This window comes from Pipra filicauda, unplaced genomic scaffold, assembly GCF_003945595.2.
Source record: "Pipra filicauda isolate LSUMZ 115617 unplaced genomic scaffold, ASM394559v2 scaffold172_size1731463_pilon, whole genome shotgun sequence".
Lineage (NCBI taxonomy): Eukaryota > Metazoa > Chordata > Aves > Passeriformes > Pipridae > Pipra > Pipra filicauda.
Window position 1 is genome coordinate 584123 of NW_024104240.1, and position 24500 is coordinate 608622.

Sequence of the window (24500 nt, forward strand, 5' to 3'; positions counted from 1 at the left end):
CTGCCTCTGTGTGTCCTGGCCCCACCAGGTGCTGTGCCAGGCAGAAAGAGCAGCACGTGTGGAGCTGGCTTGCAGGGGAGTGTGGCAGAAGGGGACAGACTGCCCTCAAGCAGGTGGCTCTGGAGCCATCCTGCCTCCCTTGCTGTGCCCTCAGCTCCTTGCACAGCAGGTTCCCGGGGAGCTCACCAGCCAGGCACTGACTCAGTGTGTCTGGGAGCTCTGCCTGAGAAAGGAGCTGAGGCGTTGGCCCCAGTCGTTAGTAAGTTATCAGAGAAGTTTAGCTGCAGTGACATCATCTCCTTCTTATGTTACTACAAGGAACTTAGATCCTATTATGGGAGAGGAGGTAACTCAATCGAGCCTTTCAAGATAAACTCAGACAGGAAGAGAGACATGATTGCCTGGAGGCACCAATTAGACATTTCTGGTGAGATCAGCTCTGTTCAGCTGACACACGTGCACACTGGGGCCAGGGAGACAACCAGCACCTCACTCCAGAGAACGAGTGCCTGGGGGGTGGGCTTCCTCCCAGGGCTGCTGGGTCAGTCCTCACTCCTTCAACAGCCACAGCTCTTCCTCTAGAACATCCTTTCTTTATGTCCTGTGTTCTGCTGTGGACAGAGAATTACAATGCAGAGGAACTCCCTGGTTTGGAGAGAGTACAGCCCCGTCCAGCACCACTCAGTGCTGCCTGTGATCTTTGGTGGCAAGTCTCCTCCAGCTTGTCAAGGGAAACAACAGCCCAATATATTGCAAAAACTACTGTGAGGATGGGCTGAAGTTTGAGGTTCCACTGCCCTGTGATGACTGGGCTGTGGGGAACAACCCAGTCTACACTGCAAGCCAGTTACTGCACATAACTGGTCTAAGGCACCCAGACAGTCAGCTCTTACTGGCTCTGCTGTGTGTGAGGAAGGAAAAAAACAGCAGCAACATTTGGGATATTTCCTGACAGCATGGCATTGAGCCTTTCTATTGCTTTCCAGGCTGCAGCAAAGGAACCAACTGGCAGGCTGAGGCATGCTCACATTTAGTGCTGACCTGCCCTTCTCACCGTGGCTCTGCATAGATGTGAACATCCACTCAGGGAACAAAGATGGCAGTGCCTCAGACCAAGGCACTTTTGATGTTCTTCCAGGCAGCTCACTCTCTACCCACTCCTGTAGTTCTTAAAAAAGAAAATGGAATAAAGTCTGAGGTGTCTGCAGGCCCTTTTAGGCACTTTTGACCCAGTGTCACCTTGGAGTCATATAAATGCCCTGTAACTCTAAGCAGTAGATGCAGCTCTAAAGCCAGGAGCTGAGACTTTCCAGCAGCTGGTGATTTTCATAAGCTGTTGTTCTTGAATGTCCCACTTAAAATCAGCTCCTTCTGAATGCAATGAGCGGGACAATGCTTTTCAGGGCCTTGCTTGAGCCCGTGAAGTCACTTGGAAATCTTGTCCATGCTGACATCTGGAGTCGCTGGGTGTCATTCACTCTCCAGACCCACAGCACTGTTTGACAGCAGGTGTGGGATGAAGTCCCACTCCTAAGCCCTCCAGCAGCTCCGTGAAAGAGGCATCTTCCTCTGTAAGCAACCAACGGGTTAAAGCTTGCAAGGAAAGCCAACTGAGTGATTTGGTGAAAGAAAGATTAAAACATCTCCGTGGAAGGTGAGGAGCCAGCCCCAGCCTGCGCTGTCCCATTTACCCACTAATCGGCCCAATTATCTCAGGTATAAATCATAACACAAAACACTTACAGAGCCAGAGTCACACACTGAAGAAAGGAGAGAACTGTTGGGTTGGTTTTTGTTTAGTATAATTGATATAATTACGAACAACTCCGTGCCAAGAACTTCAGCTTTTCTGCTTCCAGAAGAGAGTAGAGAGCTGTCTGAAAGCCATAGCAATTAGCAATCCCCACATGCACAGCTTTTATTAGAAAGAATGCACCTCTATTCCAGAAAGAGCCAGCAGGTCCCTGAGGAGCAATTAAACATCCCAGAGACCTTTTGGTGCCAGGAATGCAGCTGTCACTGAATCCATGTTCCCTGTCCCCTCGTCAATGCTGCAAAGGCACTTCAGGAGTCCTGCCCATTATGCTGCATATGAAATGCCTTCACTTGTAACTTCCTTGTTCCTAATTTTAACTTCCCTGGCTCCAGATAGGTGCATCTTGCTGTGCTGAGGTCCAAGCAGGCTGCTGTTTCTGAGAAGGCTCAGGCCCAGTACATCACTCCCAGCAGAAAGTCTCCCTGTCACTCTACTGAGGAATCTGTCTGGGCTCTGCTCTCCACACTCTGAAGCAGATTAAGACAGTAATTATGTGGCTGAAGCTCCCCAACACCTCCCGAGCATGCGACCCCAGAGAGTGTCTTATGGACAGTGGCCAGATATTCACAACTCACCACGTTGCCACTAGGCAGCTCCTGCAGAGCTGAGGGGCAGGAGAGCTGGGGTTCATCTGAGTCTTGCAGAGGTGACCTCTCACTGCCAGCAAGGTGTGGAGATGTGGAGCAGAGTCTGGCTTGGAGCTGCAGCAAGCCCAAAGCCAGAGGTCATCCAGGAGCATTAACAATCTCCTTGGATAGATCCAAGTTATTGGCCCTGTACTAACTAGAGGGAGGTGTCCCTCAAAAAAAATCCCCCAAGGCCCCCAAGTTGCCTCACTGGCACTTTTCATACTGATGGACTAGGGAAAAAAGAGCCTTTCCTGAGAGTGTGCTAAATAGCCCTGGAGTGAAGCCATGGACATTTATGGTTTCCCCAGCTCCTGGGGCACTGTCACACTGAAACCAAACTCCCTTGTGGGTCATGTCTTCGCCCAGGAGTTCATGAAAAAAGTGAGACATAAAATCAGACAGCCATGGGCTCTGCCTTGCTCCCCTGTCCCTGTCCCTGTCCCTGTCCCAGCTCAGCCTGCTGTACCAGTCTTTGGCTCTGCTTTAGCATCTCCGTTTCTGAAAGCTTAATTTGTTTTGAGAAATGATAACTATTCTCTGTGGATATTTTCATTGTCTGTTCCTTAATTAATTAAACTTGAAACTGAGCATTCACTTTAAAAAAGTTTTCAGTAAACATATAGGGATTTGGATGAAAGAATGTCTCCAGGAAAAGTAAGCAATACTTCTTTTTTTTTTTTTTTTTTTAGCAGATTATGATGCCAAAAACTAACAGACTTCTTATGCTGAGGAAGGAATGGAAAAAAAATAAGAAAAGATTAACATTTCCCACACAATTTTTGTCAGAAAGTTCTTGTTTGTCCTAAAACATTTTCATGAATATGTTTTCAAATAGAATCTTTAATCTTACCTTGAGCTGCTGCAGGGTTTGCTTTTCTGCTCTTTACTCTTTGGGTTTGTTGTCTCAGAAGGATGAATGATGCTGTTCGCTGACTCGATTGCAATCTTGGGGACACTTGGTAAATTGAGGCAGAACTTGAAACATGCCCACCCTCTTCAACAGGAAAATTCACAATTCATTGTCCTATATCAGCCCTCTGAGCAAAAATGCAAATCCTGTGGCAGTGAAAGTGAGGTTTGGATGTGATGTGCTTTTCTCATCCACAGAAGAATCAACAGAGCTGGCTGAGAAACTCTCAGCTGAACAGCCTTGCACCAGGAAATGTCACTTTGTGGCAATGCAAGAGTAGTGGAATCCAGGAAAACAGAATCACAGACAGTACCTCACCAGCCTCAGTGGTTAATACATTAATGTGGCAAAATGGGAGTAATAAAATAGTTATTTAACCCATCCTAGATGATCATTTCAGTCTGAGGTGATGCTGTATCAGAACTTGTACACTGCATTGAAAGGACATTTGTCCAAGGGAGATCTCAGGAAGGTTTGACTGCACTTCCCAACCAGGTTCAAATTTCCATCTTTGTCCAACCGGGGCAGGAAATGCCCCTTTCTGTGGTGTAGGGAAAGGTCTGTTTCCCAGGATCACCTGAGAGTTTCACACAGGAAATACCTCCCATACCCCATGCAGGGAGCACGGGCTGCCCCGGCCTCTTCCCTGTCCCCACCTGAGATGGGACATTTGGTCTCCTCCTGCAGACCAGAAGTTCACTGCAGTGCTTTGTGACCTGGGAAATGTTTGTGCTCTTTGAATAAGGGTCTAGTGCCAGGGGGGTAACTTTAATCAAAAATATTACTTTATGTACTATAAGTAACACAGTCAAGAATACTAATTTCTTTACCACATTCCTTTTAGGAGGATTGTTGAGCTGAGGGCTGGGCTGTGACAGCTCTGTTAACTTCCTTCTCTCATGCTTTGATAAGAAACAAAGTGCTTTCTCGTTGCAATTTGAATTCAGAGATCTTTCCTTTAGATAGCTTGGAAAAATAAAATAAGCTGTGTTGGCTGATGGAAATTAAAATTTGCTTTTTCCTTGGTATAATTGTTTCCTGGTATTTCATCCAAATGTGAAGTGTTTTCCTCTTATATTTTGGTTTTAAAATCTACAGATAACACATTGTATCCTGCTCACCATTGTTGCAACAAGAGATCTTTAGAGAGATGATTTTCAAACCTAACTTTTAAACTTTTTTCGTAATAAGATTAATATTTTTTGGCTTCTCATTCTGTTTTGAAGCAAAAACAAGTCTTCAAAATTAAAGTTTCTCACCAAATTAAACCTCAAATTCGGCCGCCTTAAGGTTTTCATCATGATTTTAAAAAAAGCCATTGGCAAAGGAAGGGGGCAGAAAGGCCCAAACTTGTGCAACACAAGAGCACGGGTTTAATTCCTGCACGGTGACATAGGGTCTGACTCCTCCACAGTGCCTTTGCAGGCACCTCTGGGTGCTCTGGTCAGATGCTGGACCCCAGGCAGGGCTGCCACGTATCTCACATTTGCAGACGAATCCTTCTCTTGTGGCGCGGGGCTTTGGCAGCGTGGTTTGGTTTGGCGAGAGGGCTGTGGGGTACCCCAGACCGGGCCGTGCCTCCGCACATCGCTCAGGCAGATCCATGGCAAGCCCAGCCCCGGGGGATGCAGCTTTGATGCTCAGTTCTAAGGGAGGTGGCTGCAAGCCACAGCTGGCCAGTGCCCGTCTGGGGGGCCCACGTGGAAGGACTCAGCCCAACCGCTGTGTTTCAGAAGCTGCCATCCATTGGCAGCACCAAAGGCCCATCAATAAAGGATGATCCTTGGCGGCGGTCAGACATCTCCCGGCATAGGCAGGAGCCTCGCACTGATGCCTTCTTTTGTTAATCACTATTTACAGCCTAATCCAATCTCCCTGGCCATCGACCCATCCCAAGGCGTCACTCTCTTTGCATAACACTGCGGGCAGGGAGAGCAATGAAAGATCGGTCTCTCACTGATCCCCACCCTGTTTCTTTCCCACTCAGACGCCTGGATGCAAATCTCATCTCCGTGGTGCCCGAGAAGAGCTTTGAGGGGCTGCTCTCTCTGCGTCACCTGTGGCTGGACGATAACGCCCTGACGGAGATCCCTGTCCGAGCTCTGAACCACCTGCCGGCGCTCCAAGCCATGACCCTGGCACTCAACCAGATCTGGCACATCCCCGATTACGCCTTCCAGAACCTCAGCAGCCTCGTGGTGCTGTAAGCCTTCTCCACTTCTTACTGCCCTGCAGCCAGGGCATCCTCTGGCTGGGACAAGGTGCTGCCCGTGCCTGGCCCAGGGGTCCTCCTCCTCTGGGAAGACCTGGGGGTCACTCCCCAGAAGCAGCTTTTTGCTGCTGGGGCAGAGGTTTTCTTCAAAGGGTCGGGGAATACCCATCATTTGATAAGAAATGCTAAAATTGCCTCTTCCGATTTTTTTTTCACAGTTTCCCCACTTTTAACTGAAGAGCTAAAAAGCTCCCCGATATAATTCAAGAAATGCTTTGTATTTAAAAAAAAAAAAAATTAGTATCTGGAAACAAAAACCAGATTTTTTTTTCCTTGAAGAATCAAGCAACCAAAAGCTTTTTATTTCTTTTCCTTCTTCCAATCCCTGTGTTAAAACTAGGGGAATTTCTAGCAACATGAACAAAAATTAAACTGCAACAACTTGCAGTCAGGTCAAAAAAGCAATATTTTTATTTCTTGGAAAGCATACCAAAAAAACCCTTTTTTTTACCAAATATGATTTTAAACTAGAGGTCTAACCTCAGCACCTTGTCCAAGCCCATGTCTTCTTATTTGCATGACTGTGTTCCATCTTCAGGTCAGATGTTTTTGCAGTGGTTGCTGTCCAGTTTGCACTATGAGCACTTTACTGACAGTGTTTGGGGCGATGTGGAGAGCAGTGCTGCTCCAGGATACCTGGTCCAGGAGGGAAACATTCCCTCCACGGGCAGAGAGATACTAAACCACTCACAACCCACAATCAGAATAAGAACTGATGCCTCTGGCAGCTGCTCAGGAGGGACATCCTTTCTATCAACAGAGGCTTGTAGATTATCTTGCTTTTAAAAGGAAATTTATATTTGCAAATAGCTACTCGTTAATTCTTTGGTGTTGATTAGCAAGTTCAGGTGTGATTGTCAACTGCTTTAGAGCTCCTCTATCCACATGAAATGCCACCTTCAGTTTGGTAATTTGTACTGATAGCAGGGTGTTAAGTAACCTCAGCATGTAGTGCCTTAGTGAAAGTTTAGCAATTATTTTCCTTTCAAAATTTAAAGTGTTTACTGAAGCCATCCAGCATAGAAAGTGCTTGGACAAAGCACAGTTCAGGGTTTTATTAAACATCAACTTCAGCTGTTTAGACAAAGCATAAAGGCTTATTTAGGAGAAATGTGAAAAGCAACTTGAGAAAAGTCAAAAAAGTAGTTTTCACCCACAATAGTGCTCGTTCTGCAAGGCAACCCATGGTCACCATAATGCAACCACTTCAGTCAGCTTTAATAATTCGCCCAGCGGGTGAGCTGACATTTGGGGTTTTGTTTCAGCCTCCAAAGCATGCTGCTTTCATTTGGGTTTATCCCATACTCTGGGCGAGAAGCAACTCCTTAATTAAACAGGCAAGCTTGAGAAATAAAAGTCATTGACCATTAGGTCACAAGGGAGAGAATAATGTCCCACCACATACAATTGGAAGGGAACACATGTGTGATCCTGCCAGGCTCTGTGGGACACGATGCTACATTTTTGTGGGATCACAAGTGTTTGGCAGAACTGGCCCCATAAATCTCTCCCATGCTTCCATGCAAGCCCTTGTCAGCACACCACCAGTGGAAAGTCACCCAGTGTTCCTCCTGTCCCCTACCAGGGATGTGTCCTCGCTCCAGACTCACCCACCAAGCTGACAAACAAATGTCCCCAAAAGCCAGCCAAGCTGGAGAGGAGACTTTCCCTACCGGGATGCAGATGATACATCCATGCATTCCTCTGGAAATGTCTGGATTTGCAGGTAGATGGAGAAAAGCTGGCTGCTGCCATAAACACCGGGAACTTCCAGCCCCAGAGGTATCAAAAGGAGCCCCTGGGGGAGGAGAGCCGAGGGCAGGTGTGGATGAGCACAGAATAATCTCTTCTATTCAGCCTGATCAATACTCACAGACACAGCTGACCATGGCTGAGGGCAGGAGCCTCCCAGGTGCAGAGATGTGCTGCTGTTCCTCCTCCACACACCTTGGGCCTTTGGGAGAGATGTGGGTGACCATCCTGCACTGCCACAAGGCACCAGCATCAGAGTATCCCAGCCTCAGTCTGGAATACTTTAAGGCTTCAGTCTCTGCTAATAAATTACACCTTTGCTGAGGAATTCCCTGATCTTATTCCCATCTATTGCTGGGTTGCAGGCACTTCAGTGAGCGGAGCCTCCTGTAAATCACTCATCATGAAATCCATGAGTCTCAGTAATTGGCACCATCCTTTCCCAGTTTTAACAACACGTGCTCTGTGTGCTGGGATGCTGGCACTGTGCTGGGATGGCAGAAGGGAGGTGGATATTTGATCAGGGGAATAGGATACTGAATATGTTACCTCCCAGTCTCATCTCCTCAGGATCAAATGTATCTTAGTATCTGCAAGCAGAAATAGTCATGAATACTTTTCAGCTAATAGTTTGTATGAAGCAAAGGTTGTTTTACAAAAAGCATCTTCTTTCTTGAGCATAAAAGATTTTTCATTTAGCAGTCAGCATCTGAAACCCCCATGCTGCTGCGCTGACAGGCCGATAAAGTGCATGACAGCAGTTCTCATTAGTGTCCCTCCTCTCCTCTGTCAGCTGAATTCAGCAGAAAGTCAAGTCTCGAGCCAGGAATCACAGCACCTCTTTCAGCCCTGCTGCCCAGAGGGGTCTGCAAGTAAAATCTTACATGGATGAATTTAGGATCCATTGCCAAGAAATCCCCCACGCTGCAGATGTGTCCTTGCTGCCACACCTCTGCAGTGGGCTGCAGTTCCCTCCTTTCCTGATGTCAGCAAAGGAGCTCTCAGCAAAGATGCTCTGAGTGACCCCTCCAAAACAGGCCAAGCAGTAGAGAGGTTTGCCCTGTAACGAGGGACCTGGATAGAGAAAGCCTTAGAGTAGTTTTGCTTTCATCACGTAGCAGAGAATCCCTTAAGTTAACACAAATGAGGTCAAAACCCAGATTCTTCCCTGTTTGGGTCCACAGGGAGCCTTATCTCCTGGAAACCAGCCTGACTCAAACATTTCTGCAATGCTGAACATCCACTGTCAAAAGGACCCTCACATGCAGAGGGTCAACTTGGTCCCATAATGCAGAAGAGATGCTCCTCTCCTCTAATCTGGCCCTGACCCTAGTCTACCTGCTCACAAGTCTTTTAAAACAAGGACTGTGGAAAAAGTTGTTTTCATGTCACAACCAGTTACTTTTTCTTCAAGCCCTCTAATTCTTGTGCTCTGCATCCACCTCCTCTGTGCCATCGCTGTGTTTGTTACTGGCTGTTGCACCCTTCCCTCATCTCAGTTCCCCCTTTCCAGTTCCCATCCAGCTACCTGATTTGAAACATGGAAGCCCAGAAAGATTTGGGTTAAAGCTCATCTCATTCCACCCCCTGCCATGGGCAGGGACACCTTCCACTAGCCCAGGTTGCTCCAAGCCCTGTCCAACCGGGCCTTGGACACTTCCAGGGATGGGGCAGCCACAGCTTCTCTGGGCAACCTGTGCCAGGGCCTCCCCACCCTCACAGGGAAGAATTTCTTCTAATATCTAATCGAAATCTACCCTCTTTCAGTTTAAAGCCTTTCCCCCTTGTCCTGTCACTATCTGTCTGTGTAAAATTAGTTAACATATGACACTTGCTTGTTCCTTCACACCTTCAGATGGAGAGACCAGATCTGCACCCTGTATCAAAGACAAAAATTAATTCTACTTTATACAGTGGCACAATGCCATTCTCTGCCTGTTTTCCCTTTTCCTGTCATCCCTGTCATTTGATTTGCTCTTTTGACAGCTACTAAACACCAAAACCTCCTTCATGGAGAGATTTAAAAGCCTGTTAGTGTGTAAGCTCATATAAGACTGGTTCTCCCCGCTACAGCACTTGACTGAATTCCAGCTGATGTTTTATTTTCAAGGAAAAGCCACTCACCTACAAGTGCTTCCTTCCTAGGCCACCCAGCAGCACCTTCCAGCTGAATGTGTGAATGTAGTAAATGAAGGATCTTTAGTAGAACTCCTCTTTCTTACAGTTTTTGTCATGTAAGGACACGATGCAGCTCTCTCTCTAACAGCATGGTTTAGTGACTGGAAGAGAAAACCAGTTTCCAAGACTCCTGGTTTCCCCTTCCCATTTTAGTCCTCGTTCTGGTGTAACTCTGGCCAAAACTTTCAAAAGGGACCACTGCTTTTCAGTTTCCTCCTGGCCTGGGAGCAAACACCAAAGAGCCCCTGCTTTCCAGGGATGTCGAGCACCAGTCGTTTCTGCTGATGGATGTGGGACTCGGAGCTTCCCAGCACCACAAACCCCAGTCTGGTGGACTGGAGCATCAGGATGACCCTGGGAATCACTGGCCTCACCTGTGCAAGGGAGTTACGAGTCCCTCTCTGAGAAGTTCTTGGGAACCCCAGTGTTGGCGGGGAATGCCAGGCATGTGCAATTCATTATCATGAAGAACAATATTGCCTGGAACATCTGGGTCCCATTCATGAGCCTTTTAATTTGCAGAAGTGCCTTTTCTCTCAGAGGACCAGGCTCGCTGCCTTGGCAAAAGTGAATTTCCCTCTCCAGCACTTGAGGAAGAAGCAAATCATGCTCTAATGCACTCCGAGAATGTCACTTCTGATCGAGCTTTATTCTTCACCAGACAAGTCTCATGCTGGTCCTTCACTGCCGGAAACAATCCATGGAATTTGCACCATTTGTGAGTTAGGTTTCTCTACTTATCCATGTCCAAGTTGAGGAAAAGGAGAATTTTGCCACAATAGAGATGCAAGTTCATCATGGCAATGGCTGGTGCAGCGGAATAATTCATATCGTGTCAGATTTGAGCTTGGTTCAAATCATCTAATGCAAATAACTGATGGAAAGTGTTTGCATTTGTCCTTTTTGAGAAGAAAAAAATGAAGTCATTAAAAATGAAAGCAATGGCGAATCCACCATTTCTCTTTGTAGTCTGTTCCAGTGGTTATTCATCCTTAGTGTTAAAAAAAAAAAAGCTCGTATTTCCCATTTGAATTTTCTTTGGCTTTGACTTCAGACATTTGTTCTTATTATTCTTTTCTCCACTAAATCACAGAACCATTTTAGTACCCAGTTTGTAAGCAGGAAGAATCCTATACATTACACTGCACTCATCCCCTTGATCTTATTTTTAATAAGCTAAACAGATTGAGTTCTCTAAGCCTCCACCCTAGTTTTTTCCAGCCCTTGGATCATTTTTATTGCTCTTCTCTACACCCATTTCCAGTTATCAACGTCCAGTTAACAACGTGGATACCAGCAATACTTTGGGCCTGCCAGAGCTGGTTTCACCAGTGTACAGTGCAGATGTTGACACGATTTCCCTTTCCTTGCTCATCCAGTCAAGCACCTTCATAAAAGCAGCATCTAGGCATTAGCTCAACCTGCTTTCCTCATGTCTAAGACAAATGCCCAGTCCCCTTGGAGATTGCATTGCCAGAGCTGGAGCTAATGCCTGTGTTGGACTGTCTCTCAGTTAAGTACCAGACTGCTCTCCAGGATCCTTTAATCCACTGGAAAAATAAATGTAAAAGGAAATGAAATTAAAGTGAAACAAATTCCACTAGGGGTGCTGCATGAACGATGGGGAAAAAAATCACATTTATGCTCAATTTCTGATACGTAATTATTGGCAAGGACAGAAAATCTTCCTTCTAGAATCTGTTGTGCACTTCTGATTGTGGGTCAGAAATTAATCTCGTAGGGTTGGATTTTTTCTGCTTTGTTTCTAAATTCTCATCACCTGAGGCACCAGCCAAGCTGCAGCATCTCTCCCCAGCCTGTCTACAGGATTCTGATGAATCATTTATGTTGGTTTCAGTGAGACACAGCGCAGAGGAGCTCACTCGTCCCACGTCACTTGTGCTGCTGCAGGAGTGCCTGGGCCAGTGTCCCACCCTGCCAGAGGTGCAGTGTGACAACTGCTGTTGCAGAGAGCATGTGTTCCAATGGAAGTGCATAGCTGAGAACATAGCAGCACAACCACAAAACAGCAGTGACTGTCCTCCTCCCTGGGCAAAGCCTCTTCCATGGATGATTGCCCAAACCCATCCTCCCTCCACAGCACTGACCGCACAGGAAGAGACACAGATCCCTGCCAAGGAGAACGATGAGTTCTAGCTCTGATAGCAAGGGCTTAAACATTTCCCAAATTTTTGAATCCTGAGGGTTGTTTACAGCCCAGAACCAAGGACCTCCAGTTGTTATCAAACCAGCTGTAATTTACAGGGCAGAATATAACGTCGTGTGGGCTGAGCTCAAATTGACAGGCACTGGAGATGTTGCAATTCCACTTGTTAAAATTTGTTTACCAGGGGAGGAAAAGAAAAGGCAGGATGGAAGACAGGAACGTCTTTTCAAGTGTTTACCTTTCCAGCTCTCTTGTTTCTATTATTGCCATGTGGTTGGGTAACTCTAGAGTTCAGCTTGGACAGCAAATTTTTTATAACTCCCTTTTTTGGTTGCTCATAATTTTCTCACCAACAAAGAACTTCCTTCGGATGATTTTAATTACTCTGCCTCCAAACAGAGCACTTTAGAGCCAAATATAAACACAGCAGGTGATTGCTTTGCTATGCTGTCTCCTTGCCTGACTGCAGTGATAGCAGTCAGCTGCTCAGCATGTCCGAGCTTGGACAAGGTGTCCTGTCACACTGTCCCACCAAAGCTCCAGGGATTTCCCTGGCATTCAGCATTCCCTTCTCCCCTTGCAGCAGACAGGGATATGGGGCACAAGGTTCTTGTGGTACCTCTTAATGTGATTCCAGAGCAACTGCAGACCCAACTCCTCTCTTTGCCAAATGCAATATCCAGTGCTCAAAGGGACCCAGAATGGTTGGCACCACCAAGCAAAGAAAGGGCAGTATGATCTGAAGCTGTAACATTTGATAGACAAGACCACCTAGATTCAAACTTCTCTTCTTGTGACAAAGAGAAGTTTCTCCTGTAAAATTCCCATTTTGATCTCAAGCTTCTCTTCTCCTCTAAAAGTCACAATCCAAGTTTTCTTGCAGGCAACATCCTTTTCTTTTTTTCCCGTTTGCTTAAAGGAGCAAACATATTTTATCATACATCTTTCCCCTCCCTTCCCCTTCCTCTGAAATGTTTGTATGTTCTCATCCCAATGACAAACATCCGTCTCGGGCTGGTTTCTGTTTTGCAAGCCCCTACCAAACTGCCCTAGAGCCTGACTGTTCCTCCACTCCCAGCTCCCTCCTGTTTTACCCTAGAATATTTGGCAGTGGGAGCTGCCTGTGCTCAGCCAAACAACTCACACTTGAATCCAGGTGGAGTGAGAGATTTTTTCAAGCTGAGGCAGATTTAGATCAAGCAACAAGAAAAAGTCATTGATCCACCTGCCAGCGTGGAGCCTCCCCCAGGCTCTTGGAAGGAGGCAGCAGCATTGGACAAAGGCTGGTGCATCCCTGGCATTGACGAGGGAGAAAAGGACCCCGAAGGCAAGTGGTGTCTCTGCCCTGAGAGAGAGGAAAGGGAGTGGCCTTTGCAGAGGACCTTACCTCCTCAGTGGGCTTTTATCCACACAGACCACACCACTGCAAGCATGGACAGCACTAAGGGGGTTGAGTGAAGGCTGGTAGAAGTGCAGGCTGGGCAGCAGTGGGTTGTCTTCTTCTGCTTTTCAGCAGACTTTCCTCAGACTGCTCACAAGAACTCTCTCCATGAACTTGGAGGTGCCCTTGCGTGGGATTTCAGAGGGAGATGCACAGTTAGCCACACAGCTCACACCAGCTGTAAAGGAAGATGGCAAAAGCACTCGGATGTACACACACACAGAGTCTCTGCAAACAGAGAGGAAGGGTCCGGGGATTAAGGCCTTGGGTTTGCCAAAAGACTGAGACATGGGAGTGAGGGGCCCACAGAAACAGAGAATCCAGGACTCCAGGCACTTATCACCTACAGAGCTTCCAAGGCAAAATTACCCCAGGTGGCTTCACAGGGCACCCCCAGCATTTGGCTCTCCAGTGCCAGTGTTAAGGCTGGGAGCTCCAGAACCTTTAAGCACTAGATATTCATGGCATGTTGCACCAGGATGAAGGAAAATAGGGAAATAATTGTTCCTGTAGTGCATCAGCCTGTGGCATAGCCCCAGCACTTCAGCCAGGCCACTCTGAAGCATTAAACTGAAGACACCTCTCATCGCAATCAAACCGGAGCTGGTCCAGGAGCTGGCAGCATTTTCAATTATTTTACAAGCAAAGATAATAGACTGTGACTAAGAGGATGATTTTGAACTCAAAGCCTTCTTGCTGCTACTAAGGCTCCGAGGAGTCCAAATATGATTGTGTCCTTAGATATCACCCAGGGCCCATGAACAGCTGTTGGAGCCACACGGTGGGCTGGGCCCAGGGTAAGAGCTCTGGGGTGTTTCTTGAAACTTCTTTCTTAAGCGTGTTCATCCACAGTCACCTGGCAGTTGTGAAGATGGAGATCTCAGGGAAACTCCTACATTAGTCTGGAATTCCTGAGGGAATTGGGAGCTCTGCAGCTGCTCTGCAGGCACTACTGCACTCTGCACGTGCCTCATGCGGCAAGAGAGGGAACCCTATAAGCCCTCTCAGCATCCCAGCCCAGGCTGTGCTCAGCTTGAAGGATGTCCTGGACCACAGCTCAGGCCATAGAAAAAGGTCAGCTTGCACCTCCACTGACCATCTCTGTTTTGTCCACAGGCACCTGCACAACAACCGGATCCAAAGCCTGGGAGCCAACGGCTTTGATGGGCTGCACAGCTTGGAAACCCTGTGAGTCACCTGTTTTATTCTCTGTCCTGAAGAGCTGGTGTGTGTTCATCCCCCCCAGCACAGCCTGCAGGAAAGGGGGTCAGCCCCACTGCACGTCACTGGTCACCATGCACTGAGGGCAGCAGCAGGGCAGGCTCCAGGCACCAGCACGAGCAGATGCCCAGGGCACAGGGCTCACTGGGGAGTGAGAGACTGGACTTTCTCCCTGTAGCTGTGCAAGCTGGTCTGGCTGTGCTGCTGCTGCAGAGGGATCTGTGCATGTGGGTAGAGTGGCTGGGAGGGGGCTCTGAGGCCCTGGGCACCAGTCTAGTCCAGGTGCAATCCCAAAAGCTTGAATACATGCTCTGCTGAGGGAATGTGTCCCCTTCCTTACCACATGCACATGGTCCCAAAGCCTCCTCAACACCTGACTGCCAAAACAAGGAGTTGGCTTGAGTGAGGGGCCAGTAAAGTCCTCAGGGATCTGTGGGGTATCCCTGTTTGAGATGGTCTCATGTCCCCTGGCATCACCTGTAGCCAGCTGACTTCATCTTGCACCATATGCTTGGCATGGCTGGGTAGCAATCCATCAGAAGACTGCAGGGAGGATGGGAAGCAGGAATGAACTCTCCTCCAGGACAAATCTTCAGGAAGGTAGATTGAGATTGGAAGATATTCTTTACTCAGAGGGTGGTGAGGCCCTGGCAGAGGTTGCCCAGAAAGGCTGCGGTCCCATCCCTGGAAGTGTTCAAGGCCAGGTTGGACGGGGCTTGGAGCAACCTGGTCCAGTGGGAGGTGTCCCCCATGGTTGCAATGTGGAACAAGATGAGCTTTAGGGTGCCTTCCAACCTAAACTGTTCCGTGATTTGGTGATTAGAGGCAGGCAGCTCACTCTGAACTCAAGGAGAGTTAAATCTGACAGCCTGGCCACACATACCCTGTGCTGTGACAGCTGCATGAATGACCAGGGCCTCATGTGCCTGCATTGGCCCAGGAGGAAACACAAACAAGCAAGCAAATAAATCGAGGCTCTGAAAGACTGGGAGAGGTGGCTGATGCCTTCAATTGTGCAGAAACATGCAGGCTTGGGGTCAGAGTCAGGCCCTCGCTCCTTGCCAGAATTAGGGGGTCTGGTTCATGGCAAAAGGAGGTGCTGCTTCCCAGCATTCAAGTGCCACTCAATGAGACAAGGCCCCTCTGTGCCCAGCACGGTGCCAACAGCAGCTATCAGGCGCGAGTGGCAGCAGCAGGCAAGCCCTTGGTCCCCAGACACGCTCCTCAGGGCAGGACCATGACAGGCATTGTCTCTTCCTTTCAGACTGGCAGATCCTGGGGCCACCCAGAAGGGCTCAGCTGGGGAGAGGTTGAACTGTGCCAGGGGTAGGAGGCTGATGGATGGTCTCCTCTGGTGACCCATGGGTCCCCCACCACTGTGCCAGCTTGGCTTCCTCCCCAGTCGTTTCTGGTGGTCGCAGAGCCATGGCACCCAGGCAGCACAAAGGCAGGCGAGCTGCAGGAGGAAGCAGAGAACTCACTGATGGAAGAAAACCTTGTTTGAGCTACAAAAGTGGCAGACCACGCAGCAACATCACAGCCTACATCGGGGCAACCTTCCTCTGCAGCCAGGGTGGTTAAAGCAATCCTGCTGCCCATCCCAAGCACGATGTAGCTGCCGAGGAGAATCTGGCCCCTTATTTGCCATGGGAAAGACTAAAGGATTCCATTGCCCTGGGAGATAATTCTGTTTCCACAAACATTTGTGCTGAAAGCTCATTTTCCCTCTGCTCCCCCTCTAGCACTTTCTTTGCCCATCCGAGGTGCCACCCAGCACTTGGGGAGAGCAGTGTCCTGCTCCCAGTCCCTGCAGGGACAGGACTGAGCAGAGCTGCAGAGACATGGCTGTCTGGAGGGCTGTGGCAGTGCAAGTCCTGTCTCTGCTGATGCTGAGCAGGAAGCCCTGGGAGCATCTGGTCTCCAAGGGTTGTCCCCTTGGAGCAGGGCTTTGCCCGTGTCCAGGCTCTGATGGAGCACTTGTGCGTGGGAGTATCCACGGCCCCATCCTGCACAGCTGCCTGTAGCTGCAAGGGCAGTGCTGTGGGGGAGAGCTCCAGACTCACCCGACTCTCCTCCACATCTGATTGCTCTGAAGGAGTGTCCTCTAGAAGAAATGAGCTGCCTTCTGCTTCTCTTGGCCTGAGCATTCTCACCTCCAGGTCAGCCAACATTCACTGATCCTTGAGGAATGCATGTTCCTCAAGGAGACCCACCTACCTCACCTTAATCCTTAGCACTCACCTGCCTGCTGACCAAAGCTGGACAAGCTTTGGGGCAAAAAATACGAGTGTTGACTGCACTGTCCCAGCCAAGCTGCTGGACCTGCATCACCTACCACCTCTCAGCTCTTGTGTATGTGGAGACGATTACAGTCTCCACATATATCCTTTAATTCAAATTGTGATTACATTGTGTTGACGACAGTTTGCACGTTTTCTTGGCTTGTGGAGGCCAAACTGGGCTCTCAGATACCTCGTGGGCGTTAGCTCCTGGAAGACAGTTAGGATGGTAAGGGCTGGTGAAGACAGAAATTTCTCCAGGGTTCCTAAAATGAGTATTTGTGGCCAAATGCTGATTATAAACCAGGCACAGTAGTTGAAGAACTGTAGAAGTTGAGAGGGAAAATATTGTTTCAGGTTTTTCAGAAGAGCCTGGGAAGTTTTAGGTGCAGAAACCTCTCTTCCCCTAAGGGAAATATTTCTTCTCATATTCAGCTAGACAAGAAAACTTCTATTTTTATCAAAGGCAGACAAAACTCTGAAAGAAGCAGCAGCCAAAACTTTAAGAGAAGCAGCAGCCACTGCTCCACACAGGTCTCAGCGGTGTGTAAGCTGCATAAGTACAACCACACTGGCCTCCTACCCCAGGTCCCAGCACTTCTGCAAAAACAGATCCCAGTGGAACATCTCTGTTCTTCGAGGGGGCTTGGCCCTGTTGTTTCAGGAAGGCAACAGTTCTAGAAAGGGGTGAAGCCAGATACGACTTCATGTTTCCCTTGCACTGACCAGCACAAGTCAGCTCTGCCAAGTACACAGCAAGAGCAGCTCTGTGTTCTCCACAGTGATGGGGGGGAAAGGTAGATATGCAACACCCACCAAGTGTCAACCAGTCAAACACCAGCATGTAACTGAAGAAAGAAGCTCCAAGAAAATTTTCTCTGTCAGGGCAAGATCTGGCTGTTCACAGCCCCCTCCCAGCCTTTTCTTCCTGGGAAGGAAAGCTGGCAGGTAGGCTGGAAGTAAGTCAGAGCCACCCTGGCCAGATTCCCAAAAGGGTTTCGAAACAGCCTGGAAACCCAGTGATATTCCCTCACCGGTTCCCATCAGCCTGAGAGGTGACACAGAGCAACCCTGCAGGGCTCTGGGAAGAAGCCCCAAGCACAGCTGAGCCGTGAAATCAGGTATTAGACAGTTGGAGTGGGTGAAGCTTGGCATTTCTTAGCCCTTTCCCAAAACCATGGAGTAAATAAGAGTGCAAATGTCCTGATGTGACACATTCTTCCTGTAGCCCCTTTGGGCAATGGACTCAATCCTTTACACAAGGTGTAAGGTCAGGGGTGCCCACAGGAGATGCGGGGAAGAGCCAGCACTGCCCTGTGAGTGGGGCACGGCCAGCTGAGCACAGAGACTTTAAATACCAAGGGAAGGACAACCCATTGGCATGCCCAGAGGGGAAGACCTGTGGCCAAGGTGAATGTTTGGACCACAGCAAATGGCACAGTGGACTGGGAGGATCCTGAGAGGGTGAGGAGTGGGGAGGTGAAATGAAGGAGAAGAGTCACAGGAAAGTGCCATCATCTGCAAGAATTAGGAGAGAAGTGTGCCAAAAGCTGAGACTCCAGACACACTGCTCTTCGTGTCACTTCCCTGTTCCTGCTTTGCCTTGTAAAACCTGCCCCATGGTGTATTGTCCTTTGAGCTGTTTAACACATGGTGTGAAATATCGGGCAGCGTAACCTGCTTCTGCCATTTGGATGGAAAGAACTTCTACATTTCCTGCTTATTTTAGACTTGATTTCTCAGTCTTTAACAATGCAGGAAGAAGGGTAGGGGAATGAGGCACCTTCCAATGGAAGGTGTCCCTTCCCATGATGAGTGCTTGAAATAAAATGATGAGGTCCCTTCAAACCCGAACCATTCTATGATTAAACTTGTTGTGTGCCACAAGCCTGGTGAGTAGGAATGCTTATGGAAAAGCTGATGTAAAGAGCAGTCAGCTGCAGCCAGGAGCATCTCTGCAATGACAGGCAACACTCAGACCTTGTGCTCAGGGCTGGGGGCACAGTGCTAGGGAGGACATGGCTGTGTTTTCAGAGGAACAGCAAGGGAAAATTGCCATCCAGAGGTCTGCTAACACAGGAGCCAAGTTCTCCACTGCTGTATAAGGAAAGTATTTCTAATGGGGTGGTCCCTGTGACATGAATGAATTTCCACATTGAGGCTGGTCTTGTGCCCAGGTTTCCTCCTTGCCACCTTCACCTGGAAAGCTGAGCAGTGTCCTAAAGTCCCTGAACTTTGCAGTCAGTCTGAATGCAATCTACAGTCTGATGAATAGTTGCCTCATGCCTTGTGGTGCTTGACTTTGGCCTCATTAGGTAGATTGTGATAGCACTGAATTTATCCTTCTGCGTCCCTGAAATATGAATGTGCCATGGATCAGGGCTGGAGGGGGTGGGGAATGCAGGAAGTTCCTCCACACAACTAAGCTCCAAGTCACTGCCCTATGCAGTGTGAAGGGATGGAAGTGGTAGGTGACCTGAAACTATGCAACCAAACACATATATAAGTATGGGGGGGGACACACCTGTATAGTGCCTCACAGATAGCCTTGGGGAGGGCATCTAATCATGGAAACTGAATTTCAGAGCTGGCCCCCAAGTTCTAGCTCCAAACACCTCATACACAAACCATCATTTAGCATTTCCACCTTGCCTGCTGTTAGGGAGCCCTCAGCCCCCATGGCAGAGGAGAGCAGACCTCAGACAGCAAGCAGAGAGTGCAGCTGAAAAGAGGGGGAGAGAGGTTCCTCATGGATCTTCCTATGCCTTCTGCCAAAACAGTGGTGGAAGTGACTCACTGAAAATGCCCCTGGGATGGGATCTGTGCTTTGAGGAAAAGGAGAAAGCATTTTTTTCTCCCATCAGGACTGTTTTGTCCAATCGGGAAGAGGTGTTGTGGCCCTGAGGGCTGGTTGCCACATAGACAGAGCGAGGAAGCCTGTGGAGGCCACTCCCTGGGGCCTCTCAGATGAAGTGGGTGGGCAAGAGCAGTGGCTCTGGCAGGTCTGTGCCCTCACATGGCTCAAGTGGGCTGGCAGTGCTGAGCAGCACCTGGTGTGGGGACTTGAAGGCTCCCCCATCACAAAAGCCACCTTGTATCCCCCAACACCTGCTCAGGGCTCAATTTGGAGGTGCTGAGACAAAGGGGAAAAACGCAGAAGTAAGAGCTATGGCCCTACTGGTGGTTCTGTGCATGGACAGGGCAGAGTCCCCTGGAGCATGGGCTGAACCAAAAGCACAAGCAGATAGACAAGCCCCTGACATTGGCAGGGAGCAAAGACGTGTCCCAGCAGTGTCCCAGCAATGTCCTGCCTCCCCAGCCCACAGCAGGGCCAAGGTGGGTCCCAGGGCAGAGGCAGAGATAGGAAATGAACGGCTGCTCCCCAGGACCACCTCAAAATGCTGAAGGCCTCTGGGCTACAGCCAAAACAGCAATGATGTGCCCCAAGAGTCCTGCTGCTCTTATTATTCGGGCATCTCCAGCCCATCTCTGACAAGGATGTGATGGGGAGCCAGTTCAGAGAGGCCCCGCAGCCCTCACCCATCCCCTCTACCTGAGATGACCCCACTGTTTCCTACCTCCCTGGCTTCTCCCTCCCCATCCACATCCCTGCCAGCTCCTCCGCCCATCAGATGGAGATAAATCACTTGGAAAGAGCAAATCTCCATTCATTTAAAAACCTTTTAATTTATTTTTTAAAAATAGTGCTAATAAATTAAAAACGTCTCCCAGAAGGGTTGAATTCAAAACCCTCTGGCTCCAGGCATTTTATCTGCCTAACCTTGCCTCACAGGAAATGCCCTTACCACAGCACTCACCCCATTATCTGGGTAATTAGTCGAGTCTGTAAATGCAGAGCAGGGCTGGAACCTACCAACTCCTCCAGAGAGTTGGATTCTCTTTCAGAGAGAAGATAAAAAAAAAAAAGAAAGAAAATTAATATGAAGCACACCTCAGGCAATGAAGGCAGGAAGAAGGAAATGGGAAATATCTCCAGCACAGCTCATACAAGGGTTGTTTAACCCTTATAGGGCCAGGCAGGCTTTGCTATTCGCCTGGAAAATTGTCTGTCAAGTGCTACCTAACACTCAACTTTCCATCAGCATGTTTAATTTGAAACCTTTTGTGCAGTCTCCTGATGCTAACCCCAGTCTGTGCAATTCCCAAAGCATCTGATGGGTTTGACTCCCCAAGGATTCCCTGTTTGCTGCACTGAGCTGCTCTGGTACTTCCTCAGCATCCTGATGCTCCAGCCCTGCAGTGTCAGCGTGGGTCCCCAGGCACCTCATCAGATCCCAAACTGCCCTGGGAGGGACCTCAGGAGAGGCTTTGGTATCTAGATTGAGGGGATGGAGAAAAGAAGGGGACAGGTGGTTTTTGGGAAACAGGGACCACAGCTCGGGGCCCTGGTTGCATGGATCCCTGTGCCTGGTCCAAGAACAGAGCTATGAAGTTCATTGTCTGCTCTGATCATTGTGTAAATGGGAAGTGACTTTTCCAACCTTAATGGTTCTGTGATTCTATAAAATATGGCACCTGATTGTGCACTTTTCCTATTCTGGACTAATCTGACAGCTCTTCCCAGCTCAAGCTCAGCCACAAGCCATGACCTGGATGTAAGGCTTCTGGGTAAAGCTGCCCGTGCAGGGCAGGAGGTCAAACTACACGGTCACAGCAGCCCCCTTGGGCTTCCAGACTACCAATTAAATCATTCCTAGTGCTTGATTTGGCCACAGTAACCAGCAGGACTAGCAGCAGTTGTAATTACATTTACTGGCAGCTTGATGAGATGGCAGCACAGGACAGGTGGAAATGCAGGTCCTCAGGAGAGGCTGCACAGAGTCCCCCCCAGGCACCATGGTAACATCTCCAACTCCACTGGGACTGAAACAGTCAGTAAATGTCCCATCTCCAGTTCCTAATCTCACTGCATCTTCAGGTTTATTAGCTGCAAATTTGTGGTGTTTTGTGGCTTATGGAAGAATTTATAGTACTATATAATTTTGTTTTTTTTTTCCTTTGGCTTCCTGTGTGGAACCACTAATAGTCCCTAACAGGCAGAAAATTGACCTGAGACTCTTTCCCCTCTTTCTCTCCTTTTGGCCCGACTGAAGATATTAATAGTTCCAGGCTGCATGTTGTCAGCTTCAAATCACCCTGGCAATTAAACCCCAAAATAACTGTGCCTTTGATGTCAATTTGCTTTTATTTCTAAATAAACAACAGGGTTGGTTAAGATCTTCCAAATATGAAGCTATAGGCTCCCTCTAGCAATAACAATAATGGAAAGCCAGCCAGTTCATTCTGTCTTGGGCAAACTTGGTGACCTTTCAGAGGTTTTCATTTCAACTAGAAGAACAGACAAGGCTCCTCTTGACATCCCACTTTCGTGCTAGAGGTGGTAACTTTGAGCCCAACTGAGGACAGTGATTACTTGTAGTCATTGCTCTTGCACATCAGTTCTGAACCTCTTGGCTGGATGACTATGCTTTCAAAAGCCCTTGATAACAGGGAGAACTCCCTTTTGCCATGCTCATTTTTGCTGTTTGTTTGTTATGAGGCTTCCCTATTGTTTGGCATAGCCATGGCCATGGCATTGCCATCTTTCCACCAGGTAATGCTGCCCTTGTATTTGCTTGTGTCAAAAAGGGCGGCACCCCACAGCCAGGGAACCCCCTGTGTGGCACACAAAGCCTTGGGGCAGACCCCAGAGCTGGGGCAGCTGAGAGCCCAGCAGTGCCAGGCTGGGCCAAGAGGCCTCCCTGGGCACCCCAGCCCATGTGCCACAGCAGCGCAGTGGGGACAGTGCAGTAGCTTTTTGCAGCTTTCCCAGCATCGTCCCAAATCTGGAAGCAGCAGGAAAGAGTCAGAGTGTGGAGCTGAGAGCAACAAAGCATTGCCCAAGCACCTCAGATAAGGCAGGGAGAGAAAGGGGACCCTTGGAGGTGTTTGCTACAGCAGGTCCATTTCCTATATCCAGCAGCCCCTGGAAAGAGTTTGTGAACAATGGCAGTTCACTGATGTGCTCTGTGGAGGAAATTTTGTTGCTCTAGAGGTGGCTCGGGAGACCCACCACTGGCCACACAGGCTGGGCCAGATTCACCACGGGAGAGCAGGCAGAGGAGCCACATCTAGGATGGATGGAGCCCTGCTGGTACCTGTGGAAAGACCCAAGAACTGAATTTCACTAAAGGAGCAGAAACTCCCCCTTGTTCCCCCGGGACACCACAGTGGGAGTTGGATGCTGAGTTTGGGTCATTCTTGGACCAGAGCCTGACTCAGATTCTGGGAAAGAAGGAGAAGGGAAAGGGAAGCCAACTTTGTGTCCTGGTCTGGGTCTGGGCTTTGGGAAGGCTGGCCCCACTGCAGGGAAGGGATGACACCTGAGGACCATCTCAGGCACTGGCTTCTTGAAGCCTCCTCCAACCAGCTGAACCCCATGAAATGGGCAGAGCCGGGCAGGGGGCAGCGCTGGAGACAAGTCCAGGCGGTGCGAGTGGCACACGACCCAGGGGAGATGGCTGCAAGCACCTCTTGGGGAGTTGTTCCCCAGAACAGCTGGGTTTGTTTTCCAGGAGGGAGGCTCACCTCCTCAAAACCGAGGAAGCACCGGCAGGAGCGAGCACGGGCACATTGTCTCTGCTGGCAGCCGGGCCGGAGCGTCTCGGCTACACCTGGTTGCATTTCCACTTTCCAACAAGCCCGGTGCCTGCCAGCATTCCGAGATGGGCTTTACCCAGCAGGAGCTGCTGAACACAATGAATGCTCTTTGTACCTAAGTGCAGAAGGGAGGGAGGCCCCAGGATGCTGCCAGGGCTGGGAACGGTGTGTGTTCGCTCAGGAAGGACTGGTCCTGTACGTACTTGCACACGCACGGAGGTACAAACAGAACCTTCATCTGCTGATGAAAGACCTGCCTGCCCGGAACAGATGCAGGCTGGAAAGGAAATGCATTTTTAGAGAAAGACAGGAGCAAATATTACAGCACAGTGAATTACTCCTTGTAAGTAATACTGGTTGCAGATCTAAGATCCCTTGTTCTGTTAGTGAATCACAGGTGAGCCAAGCCTCCTCTCTCTTGGGCAATGTCTTCCATCTGTCAGCAGCTCAGACACATCAGGTGTCGCTGGGGAGAAACTCAGCCTCATGCCATCACACAAAGCATCCCACAGCAGTGGTGACACAGCAGCAGTGGGCAGAGTGTCACCTGGGGATGAGGTTCACAGCCCCTCCCTTCCAAGGACTGTCCCTTGGCATCAGACAGGCTCATCCCAGCCCGTTTGTGGTGCGAGGGAGGGAAGTGCTGCAGGCAGACACCCAGCTTTGAACGACCTCTACAGATTCCTGCTGTCTGTGTAACCTCCCTGTAACTTCAGGGAGTCACTGCAGGGTGAGCCTGTTAAAGGTATTACCCACCTTATGTGCAGAGATTTGAGGCTGTGGGTCAACTTTGGCTGCTAATGCCTCTGATTTCACCCAGTGCAGTGATCTGGAGGTTAACTGGATTTGACTGATGCTTTGAAAATACCCAGTGGTGCCCTGCTTGCACTTCTCATTGCTTGTTCTCTTTGGAAGTCCACTCCTGTACCTTCCTGAGCTGCAGAGAGAGGATGTGCATTGTTAACAGTCCTGCCCTCAGGTAACTGAGGCTGTGCAATGTGAGCCTTCAGCCAGGCCATGATGGAATCATGATGCCTCCACAGACACGGGCCAAGAGCATCCAAGCAGCTGATAATGAGCAACAAGCAAAGAGTGAGGCTGTGAGCAGTCATGTCTTGGGCTATTTATTCTGAAACAGACCCATTTGGGATCAAGCAGAGAAGACTGAGGAAAAC

At 49.1% G+C, this 24500-nt stretch overlaps 1 protein-coding gene and 1 long non-coding RNA gene across 2 annotated transcripts in view; one reads left to right on the top strand and one right to left on the bottom strand.

Annotated features, from left to right (window-relative positions):
* The window catches only part of LGR6 (leucine rich repeat containing G protein-coupled receptor 6), a 133953-nt gene that overhangs the window by 82424 nt on the left and 27029 nt on the right, over positions 1-24500 (top strand). The window contains exons 5-6 of the mRNA XM_027728880.2: positions 5343-5558; positions 14282-14353. Coding sequence (XP_027584681.1) covers positions 5343-5558; positions 14282-14353 — 288 coding nt within the window. The remainder of the gene's footprint in view (positions 1-5342; positions 5559-14281; positions 14354-24500) is intronic.
* The window catches only part of LOC120322946, a 42125-nt gene continuing 41023 nt past the window's right edge, over positions 23399-24500 (bottom strand). Inside the window, exons 2-3 of the long non-coding RNA XR_005562941.1 lie at positions 24082-24262; positions 23399-23602 (exon numbers count right to left, since the gene is read on the bottom strand). This is a non-coding gene — a long non-coding RNA (uncharacterized LOC120322946). The remainder of the gene's footprint in view (positions 23603-24081; positions 24263-24500) is intronic.